Source organism: Canis lupus, chromosome 38 (assembly GCF_003254725.2).
Source record: "Canis lupus dingo isolate Sandy chromosome 38, ASM325472v2, whole genome shotgun sequence".
NCBI lineage: Eukaryota > Metazoa > Chordata > Mammalia > Carnivora > Canidae > Canis > Canis lupus.
This window is the reverse complement of record NC_064280.1, coordinates 23,848,733-23,858,892: the sequence shown is the minus strand read 5'-3', so window position 1 is coordinate 23,858,892 and position 10,160 is coordinate 23,848,733. Positions and strand designations below refer to the sequence as shown.

Here is a 10,160-nt window from a genome sequence, read left to right as displayed (position 1 = left end):
CCAAGACAACGTCTCCAGGAGCAGAAACAGCCTCAGGAGTCCAACCACCACAGTACACGTTTTAATAACCTCCCTGCGTGCTGGTCACCAGCACCTCCACAGACCGTGAGTTTGGCTGGAGGGGCCCATGGGCCTGATGGAGGCAGAGGCTTCCTCTGTTGATGCAGATGAGAGCGTCTACTCCAGGGCACATTCCCTGCCTCCTGCTGTCCTGTGGTCGGTTTCTGAGCTTTGGCTGAGAATCCACTTGGCAAGGGATCCCAGATACTGAGTAGCTCCTTCTGTCTGAATTGAAAGGAGGAAAGCCCTGTGGGTACTTGCCGAACAGCAGGTAGCGGTGGGGTCTAGGGCTGTGTGGGGTGTGGGCCTGAGGGATGGGTCGTGTTGTGGATGTCGAGCCCCTCCAGGAGATCCGTGATGGCAGGTGCAGGAGAGGCAGGGTTGAGAAGAGAACCAGGGGCCACTTTTAACTCAAGGTCTGAGGAGTGTTTGGGTGTGGGCCATAGAGTTCTCTGAATTTCAGGATGTTCAGACTGCGTCAGCTTTGTTCCCAGCTAGACTTTCATTTCATGTCTTTTTGGTTGCTTGACTCCTGGGTGAACAGAAACAGATCCCGAATGTCCACTTTTCTCCCTACTGGGTACTCGTGGAATCTCTTTTGATTTATAATCGACATCCCATGCTCAGACTCATTTCAATATGCATGTTCATGGTCTTTGTGTGCACCTAGAAAGATAGAAATTTTACTTCTTTGCTCTTTGATGCTGCCTACAGAATTTGTCTCCCTTTACCGATTGATGCTTTTCCTCAGATAAATAGCTGAATATCTCCAAAGTGTTAAATATTTAGTTTTGGTCCCTTTTGCCGGTACCCAGTACCCTCTTCTCCTGAGTTACTATTTAAATTCCGTGTACCTACTATCCCAACAGGGCATCTAAGGGGTCAGAAAACTCGGGTGTGCAAGTGCCATCTCTTCGAGTATTAACCTGAATGCCCCCCCACAGGTTCTAGCAGATAAGGGCCCTTCCGGGATCATCATTTACAGAGTCTTCAACTTCCTGAACTGAAAGACTCTTGGGGTCAGTACTCCACTGGTGCCCTAAGCCAGGTCTCCTGCAAGCTAGTGTTCAAGGCCCTTCTGCTGAAGGACTTTCCCACACATCTGGCCAGTTTATTACAGTCCTTACAGACCCGGGCCACTTTAGTTTTAGAATAAGGAGATGGAACAGCCTCACTTATGTGTGCCTTAAATGAAGTGTCTTGTTCAAAGTCACCCAAACCTAGACTTAACATAGAGATCTTGTCCTGTCAAATGCAGGGGTCTTTGACCTTAAGTTGATGGCCTTGGGCTTTTGGCAGGAAGATCTTATTCATGTTTCTGCTCTTACATCTTTCTATGCATAGCAGAGTTTGAGCTCACTGTGCTGGTCCCGATGTTTTCTTGAGCAGACGAGGGCTGCCTCCTCAGCTGGATGGTGCTTGTGGGTTCTCAAACACCACAAGTAGGGCAGATACACCAATCTCACAATCCAGTCAGCTGTGTCATGGGTCGGAGTGAAAAATAATTTAGATAATTATTTTGGGTTTGTGTAGATCCAGGTATTCCTTCAGAATCGAGGGACTTCCAGCCTCTGTGTTCTACTCCACATGTCACACCCACAAAATTGGGGGTGTGGGGGTTAGATGTGGATTATGTAAAAGGAGATGAGAAAAATCAGTGGAAAGAGCTAGGACAAAATGAGCTATAAGGATAAATGTCCATTTGCCTCAGGGTCTTAACAGATAAAAATCCATTTTCCTTGTGAGGCTGTTATGTAAACACACTGGTTTGTTTTTCTAAATATAGAAAACATACGGCTATTATCCACATGCAGATGTATCTATGGAGACCGACATAGTACAATCATATCTTATATTTTATCAGAAATATCTTTGCAGGTACATAATGAAAATGCCTATTATTTGTTAAAGCACTTTAAATTTAAATTGTTAAAGCACTTTAAAACCAGCCTGTGTATTTCATATTAACTTCAAGTACATGAATAACTATAAGTATTGAGTTTAGGACCCGTTTCGAGGTAGTAAGGAAGAAGAAAAAAAATTTATCTCCCTGTTTCTAGGGATGAATACAATGAGTTTCAGAACTTTCTCATCATTAGAGGCACCTGGCTGATGCTGTAGGTTAAGCATCTGACTCTAGGTTTTGGCTGAGGTCATGATCTCAGGGACCCGGGGTCAGACAAAGCCTGAGACCCCATGCTTATCACGAATCCGGGTAATATCTCTCTCCCTTCCTGTGCACCTACCACTTGTGTGCTCTCTCTGTCTCTCCTTCTCTCTCTCTCTCTCACACACACACACAAATCTTTAAAAGAAAAAAAGAAAGTTCCGAATATTTAATTAAATATACATTTAAGGTATATCCAGAATCTAAATTTGTTATTGGCTAGAAGAATGTAAAAATGGAAAATTCTGGTAGACGGTGCAAATGATTCCTCACTAGATGATGTTAGTTTGTTTATTTATTTATTTATTTATTTACTTATTTATTTATTTATTTATATTTTTTATAATAAATTTATTTTTTATTGGTGTTCAATTTGCCAACATACAGAATAACACCAGTGCTCATCCTGTCAAGTGCCCCCCTCAGTGCCCGTCACCCATTCACCCCCACACCCCGCCCTCCTCCCCTTCCATCACCCCTAGTTCTTTTACCTGAGTTAGGAGTCTCTCATGTTCTGTCTCCCTTTCTGATATTTCCCACACATTTTTCTCCCTTCCCTTTTATTCCCTTTCACTATTATTTATATTCCCCAAATGAATGAGAACATATAATGTTTGTCCTTCTCCGACTGACTTACTTCACTCAGCATAATACCCTCCAGTTCCATCCACGTTGAAGCAAATGGTGGGTATTTGTCATTTCTAATGGCTGAAGAATATTCCATTGTATACATAAACCACATCTTCTTTATCCATTCATCTTTCGATGGACACCGAGGCTCCTTCCACAGTTTGGCTAGTTGTGGACATTGCCTGCTAGAAACATCGGGGTGCAGGTGTCCCTGCAGTTTCATTGCATCTGTATCTTTGGGGTAAATCCCCAACAGTGCAATTGCTGGGTCTTAGGGCAGGTCTATTTTTAACTCTTTGAGGAACCTCCACACAGTTTTCCAGAGTGGCTGCACCAGGTCACATTCCCACCAACAGTGTAAGAGGGTTCCCTTTTCTCCACATCCTCTCCAACATTTGTGGTTTCCTGCCTTGTTAATTTTCCCCATTCTCACTGGTGTGAGGTGGTATCTCATTGTGGTTTTGATTTGTATTTCCCTGATGGCAAGTGATGCAGAGCATTTTCTCATGTGCTTGTTGGCCACGTCTATGTCTTCCCCTGTGAGATTTCTGTTCATGTCTTCTGCCCATTTCATGATTGGATTGTTTGTTTCTTTGCTGTTGAGTTTAATAAGTTCTTATAGATCTTGGAAACTAGCCCTTTATCTGATATGTCATTTGCAAATATCTTCTCCCATCCTGTAGGTTGTCTTTTAGTTTTGTTGACTGTATCCTTTGCTGTGCAAACGCTTCTTATCTTGATGAAGTCCCAATAGTTCATTTGTGCTTTTGTTTCTTTTGACTTCGTGGATGTATCTTGCAAGAAGTGACTGTGGCCGAGTTCAAAAAGGGTGTTGCCTGTGTTCTCCTCTAGGATTCTGATGGAATCTTGTCTCACATTTAGATCTTTCATCCATTTTGAGTTTATCTTTGTGTCTGGTGCAAGAGAGTGGTCTAGTTTCATTCTTCTGCATGTGGATGTCCAATTTTCCCAGCACCATTTATTGAACACGTACATCAGAAAAGTGTGTAAATAAAGACCGGATGCAGCCAATAAATAAAGGCTAAGTGACTTTGCATAGAAAACACTGTCGTTACTTTGTAGGCTTGGACAATTGGGAGTTACATCTATGCAAAATTATCTGATGTGTGTCCTAAGAGTGACTCTGGAAACCCTGCTTTCTAGCAACTTGTAGACTGTGTTTAGGAGCAGAATGTGCAAAGGGAATCTTACAGTGTTGACATAATCAACTTGTTGGTCTAACAATATTGAAGAGACATCAAGTCTGCGGATCGTCCGAGTACCGGTACCTGGAAAACGGACCAATTGTCCCCCAGTCTTTCAAATGCTCTTTGATGAGCTCTGAGCCATTTTTGGAAAATTCCATTCTTGGGGTTTTCCAGAGGCACAATCAGAAAAGGGAGGTGAGCTGCAAATGCCACCAAGGTAATGAGTCTCTTTCTACCTCCCTGGTGCTTCCTCTTTGTGGAACCGGGGACATTTGTCCTTAAATTGGTGTTTTCTGGCATTCCACTTTTTGTCAAGGCTGCCAGTGTGGAGCCTCCAGGAGGGTCACTCCCTCCTCTTAGTCAGTCTGTCAGGCATGACACTAACCGTGTTGCTTCCTTGGATTTTGTGTTACTGCCATAGGTTGTTGACATGAAGAACTGACATGGTCATGACGTCCTTCCCACGTTTGCTGGAGGTCACCTAAACCTAACTCTTCCTCTCCCTTCCCATTTTACAGTTGGCTACACCGAGGTCCCATGTGGTTTCCGAACACCACTCATTCCTCATTGCACATTCTGACCCAGTGCAGACGGCTGGAATTGGACCTATTTTTCCCCTTTTGCAGAGCTAGTTTCCTTAGGCTTGTAGTGAGCAAGACAACACAAGAATTCCTCAGTGAGATGTGAGTGAAACCAGTGAGACAGATGCGTAATCCTTGGCTAGAGACCATGGTCGTGGCCTTCGGGAAAGCCTCCCCATTGCCCATCAGGTCCTCTGTTGTCTATGGAGCCTTAGGTCTTTTCTTCACAGACCTTTCTGGGGAGGCATGAAGGGTTGGGCTGCCTGCAGACCCTGTGTGATTGTCCCGCCCATTCCTGCTCCCCTTCCTGGATCCTGGCCTCTGTCTCTGTCCTGGGGTCTCCTCTCTAGGGGTGCTCTGCATGGAGCGGGGCAACGAGACCCTGGTGAGGGAGTTCATCTTCCTTGGCTTCTCCTCTCTGGCCGGGCTGCAGCGGCTGCTCTTCGTCGCCTTCCTGCCCCTCTACCTGTTCACTCTGGGCACCAATGCCATCATCATTTCCACCATCGTGCTGGACAGAGCCCTGCACACCCCCATGTACTTCTTCCTGGCCGTCCTCTCCTGCTCCGAGACCTGCTACACCTTTGTCATCGTCCCCAAGATGCTGGTGGACCTGCTGGCCCAGAAGAAGACCATCTCCTTCGTGGGCTGTGCCATCCAGATGTTCACCTTCCTCTTCCTCGGCTGCTCTCATTCCTTCCTGCTGGCAGCCATGGGGTATGACCGCTACGTGGCCATCTGTAACCCTCTGCGCTACACAGAGCTCATGGGACCTCGGGTGTGTGTGGGACTCGTGGCTGCTGCCTGTGCCTGTGGCTTGACTATTGCCCAGATTGTCACCTCCCTGGTGTTTCACCTGCCCTTCCTCTCCTCCAACCAGCTGCATCACTACTTCTGCGACATCTCTCCTGTCCTCAAGGTGGCGTCCCATCACTCGCGCCTCAGTCAGTTGGTCATATTCATGATTGGTGTGTGTGTATTGGTCGTCCCCCTCCTCCTCATCCTGGTCTCTTACATCCGCATCATTTCTGCCATTTTGAAGATCCCATCCTCCACCGGCAGGTACAAGGCCTTCTCCACCTGTGCCTCCCACCTCATTGTGGTTACTGTGCATTACGGTTGTGCCTCTTTCATCTACTTAAGGCCCAAATCCAGCTACTCTTCAAGTCAGGACACGCTCATATCTGTGTCCTACACCATCCTCACTCCACTCTTCAATCCAATGATTTATAGCCTGAGGAACCAGGAATTCAAGGCAGCCTTTCGAAGAGTAATGGGCCAGACTTTGTATCCTCCTCACTAAATTAATTTGATACCATGAATTTTTAACTGGGCAGTGAATGTATGCCTTTTATGTCACTTTGATTGTATCAATTGTATGCCTATAGTCTCTCCTACTGTAGTGTTTTAATTATTTCCTCTAGCAGCTTTTCCTAAGTTTGTATTAACATTTCAATAATTTTTTAACATTTTATATTTATTCTTCTTGGAGAGAGATAAGAGAAGCAGAGGGATAGGGACTAGCAGATTCCTTCCAGAGTAGAGTCTGAGGTGAGACTTGATCCAAATCCTGAGATCATACCTTAATCTGCAAGCAAGAATCAGACACTCAACCCACTGTAACACCCAGCCACTACAACATTCTGACGCTTTTGAGAAATTTCCCAGTTGTTTGTTTTCTAAGATCTTTAACTGTACTTCTCTAGGAATAAATATTTCATGTTATACAGTCATATGTTGTTTGTTACTACTCAGAGAATCTGTCATTATCTTTAAGGTTAGTGTCTAATGTTTTCCCTCAGTGATTTATTTTTTCTAAGCATTCAAAGTTTTTATATTTTATTTTATTTTATTTATTTTTATTTTTTTAAGATTTTATTTATTTATTCACGAGACACACACACACACACACACACACACACAGAGGCAGAGACACAGGCAGAGGGAGAAGCAGGCTCCACGCAGGGAGCCCGATGTGGGACTCGATCCTGGGTCTCCAGGATCATGCCCTGGGACGAAGGCAGGCGCTAAACCGTTGATCTACCCAGGGATCCCCAGAGTTTTTATATTTTATTGACATAGTCACAAGTTTTTTTTATGTTATGTGTGTTGAAGTTTGAAAGGGGATTTACTCTTTTACCTAAAGAATTATTTATTGAATAGCTACTATATGTTGGGTTGAATCATCTCATGTGTGTAAATAAGTTGAAATTCTGTAAAACAATACTGGCACAGTATCTTTTCTTAGGCATGACCCTGCGGTAATGTCCTCTCTTTCTTGTAAGAAAATTGACTTTTATAACTATTTTATTTTTAGTGGATCAAATACAGAATTTAGTGTTCTACAAGATTATTGAATTCATGTAGACTTTCAAAATTCTTCGTAAAATATGTACGATATATTTGACATTTAAATATTTCTTAGAAATCTTTCTTTCCTATGGCATCATATGCTATTTACATTTGTGCTTTAAAAATTTTTTTCTGGTTCATATTGTGGTAGTTTGTTTGGTCTGTTGTTGTCCAAGAGTTAATGTATGGGTGAATGAATGGATGCATTCTAGTTTTTTCCTCCATCATGTTTTTAATTTTATTTGTTTTTTGTACTATTATTTTTTGCATTTTTTGTTTTTATCTGTATATTGTGTTACTTTTCTTATGAATTTTCTTTTAGTTTGCTGTTCTATTTTACATACTTATGCTTTCAACAAAAGCAAGAGTATATATATGTATATGCTTAAGATATATATATATAACTTATATATATGAAATATCCTCTCATCTCTGCTTTAAACTTAACCCAAATATTTTTGCTACACATATTGTATTTGATATTATCTAGTGAAACTTAGTGCATTTTCCTTTATATTTCCCTTTTGACCCAACAATTACTTAATAGATTTTAAAATTCTCTTTACTTTGGTCCTCATTGATAGCTTATTATGCTGGGATTAAGGATGATTGTTTGCATTCTTAACCACTCTGTGACCTTCGTTCCAGTTTTTATTGTGACCTGATACACAGCCAATATTCATACTTTCTTCATGTGCCTTGAAAAGAACATGTGTACTCTTTCATTAGAACACAATTCCGATAAGTACTCACCAGATATGCTTCACTAGTATGAGCCTTAACCTTCTATATTCTTAGCTATATTTTTCTTCCTGACCTGTTTGAGCAGAGTGGTTTATGAAAGTTCTCCATTATAAGTGTGTCTCCTTGCAACATTTTACTGTTTCTTCCTTATGAAGGTTGCACCTCTGTTACTTGAGGGGATGTAAATTCATATTGATTATAATTTCACTGTGAATCATAGTCATTAGCAGGAAAATGACTTTTTCTTACTGACCTTTGTTGTTCATTTAATACTCCTGGTCTGAATCATTTTTTTTAATATTTTAAAAATTATTCTAGAGAGAGCATGCACCCTCACACATACCTTCCCATGCCTGTAAGGGAGGGGCTGAGGGAGAGACTTCAAGCTAAGACTCCCACTGAGTGCACAGCCCAATTAAGATTTCAATCACATGACACATGAAATCATGACCTTAACCAAAACCATAAGTTGGAAGCTTAACCGATGGAGCTACCCAAACACCCCTTTAGGTCTGAATATTAAACTGCCAAATATCAAGATCCTTCCCTTCCTCGTTTGGTTTGTGAATGCTGGGCATTATTTCCTATCTTTCTACTTTTAGTCTTTTGAGTCATTTCCATCAGTGTCTAGCATTTGCCCTATTATTGGCCCTAGTGTCTCCACTCACTGGGAGAGGAAATAGATATGCAATCTGAAAACAGGAGGACCATCTACCGAAGGAGATGAGTCAGCTAAAACCTACCCATACTAGTGCATCTCCTCATTTTTCTCCATAATCTCATTTTTATTTAACTTTAATTTATTAATTATATGTTTATTATTAAACATTTTTTTAAATATTTATTGAACAAGTACTAATTATGGTCACATTCTATTCTAGGATCAAGTATGTTTCCCATGAGTCTGAAACACTTAAGCTGGCTCTGCCGTTCTAATATTCTGTCCTTTATTTCTACTTGCTTCCCCTCTTACAGACGTCAGAAATGAGAATGCAAAATTCACATCTTCTTCCAACCCGAGGATGAAAATTTAGAGTCATTAGGCAGGGAAGCTCTAAGGAGGCCCTTCCATTGTCGTTTGGTTTAACAAATGGCACCCAGAAAACTTCCAGCGTTCAATGATTCCCCAAAGAATGTTTTGGGAAAACTGACTAATCCCCATGGTGTATGAGAAACGGTCTTCTCTTTGGCCAACAAACTCTCTGAGTGTGTTACCATAGATCTACTTGCTAATTGGGGAAATTATGGACAAGCATTGGGCACAATACGGTAATTAGCTCCCTATGGAGGAGGGGATCTCGGTTACCAACAAGGCACTGAGGTCATGCCAGTGCAGGATGGAAAAGCACCCTTGATGATGCTCATTGAGACATTAGCCAAACTGCCCACGGAGAAGAGGCACAGGTGATAGTTTTCTGTGGAGTCATGTAGGCAGTTTCCTTATGTAAGGAAACTGAGTTTATAAAAGTTGAAAGGAGAATGCTGGTTCTTCTTTCTTTATTTCAAGACACTTTTGGCAAATCTCACCTAGAAAACTGCATAGAAGCGTTGCAGAAGTGTCTGAAAATAAAGAGGACTGCATGTCACTGCACACAAGCTCTATGATTTGAAGGATTATAAAATTTTTATTTTTATTTAGGGAATTTCATTTCCTAATTGAGAAGAATAATGACCATCCAAGCATTTCTTGTATGTCAAAATTTACATTGTTGAGTTTTCAAATTGGTCAGTGATCTACTTATCCCACTATGATCAGAAGTGGGAAATTTGATGTGTCAGAAAGGACAACTGGATGGTGGAAACTGTGGGGTAGAGATGGAGGCCACTAAAAGGCAAGGACATAGAATATGCTTCATTGCTTCATAGGAGCGGTACAGAATTAGATATAGAAAGGAAAAAATGAGGGGTGCATGAGTGGCTTAGTCAGTTAAGCATCTGACTCTTGTTTGAGCTTAGGTCATGATTTCAGGGTCATGGAACGGAATCCTCTGTCAGCCTCCACTCTCAGCAGGGAGTCTGCTTAGGATTCTCTTTGGCTCTATCCATCTGCTGTTCCTCCCTTCGATAGATAGATAGATAGATAGATAGATAGATAGATAGATAACAGATAGAAAGTAGGTGATGTCTTGTGAGTGCTGTGGGGGAGAGTCACACAAGGGTCACCCAGTAACAGGGCCTGTCTTTCCTTCACAAACCCCAACCCTCCCTGCATAACAGGTCACTGCTCTTCCCGGGGAAGGTCCTATAAAAGAACAAACTCAAAGGACAGAGACCAGGACACTAGAAAGGTGGAGATGACATCTCTGGAGGAGCACTGGTGAGGACTTTGTTCCAGTCCAATGCAAGGTGTGTTTTCATTATATGTAAAGTTTAGAGATGGGCACTTCAAAGAGGCTAGAATAGGACTGAAAGCTCTTG

At 42.1% G+C, this 10,160-nt stretch overlaps 1 protein-coding gene across 1 annotated transcript; it reads left to right on the top strand.

The window, feature by feature from the left end:
• The first annotated feature begins 5,007 nt into the window (after nucleotides 1-5,007).
• Nucleotides 5,008-5,949, top strand: LOC112642867 (olfactory receptor 10K1-like). Its single transcript, XM_025420655.3, has one exon. It carries the CDS (start codon nucleotides 5,008-5,010, stop codon nucleotides 5,947-5,949), a length of 942 nt encoding a protein of 313 aa, XP_025276440.1.
• Nucleotides 5,950-10,160: the final 4,211 nt, after the last annotated feature.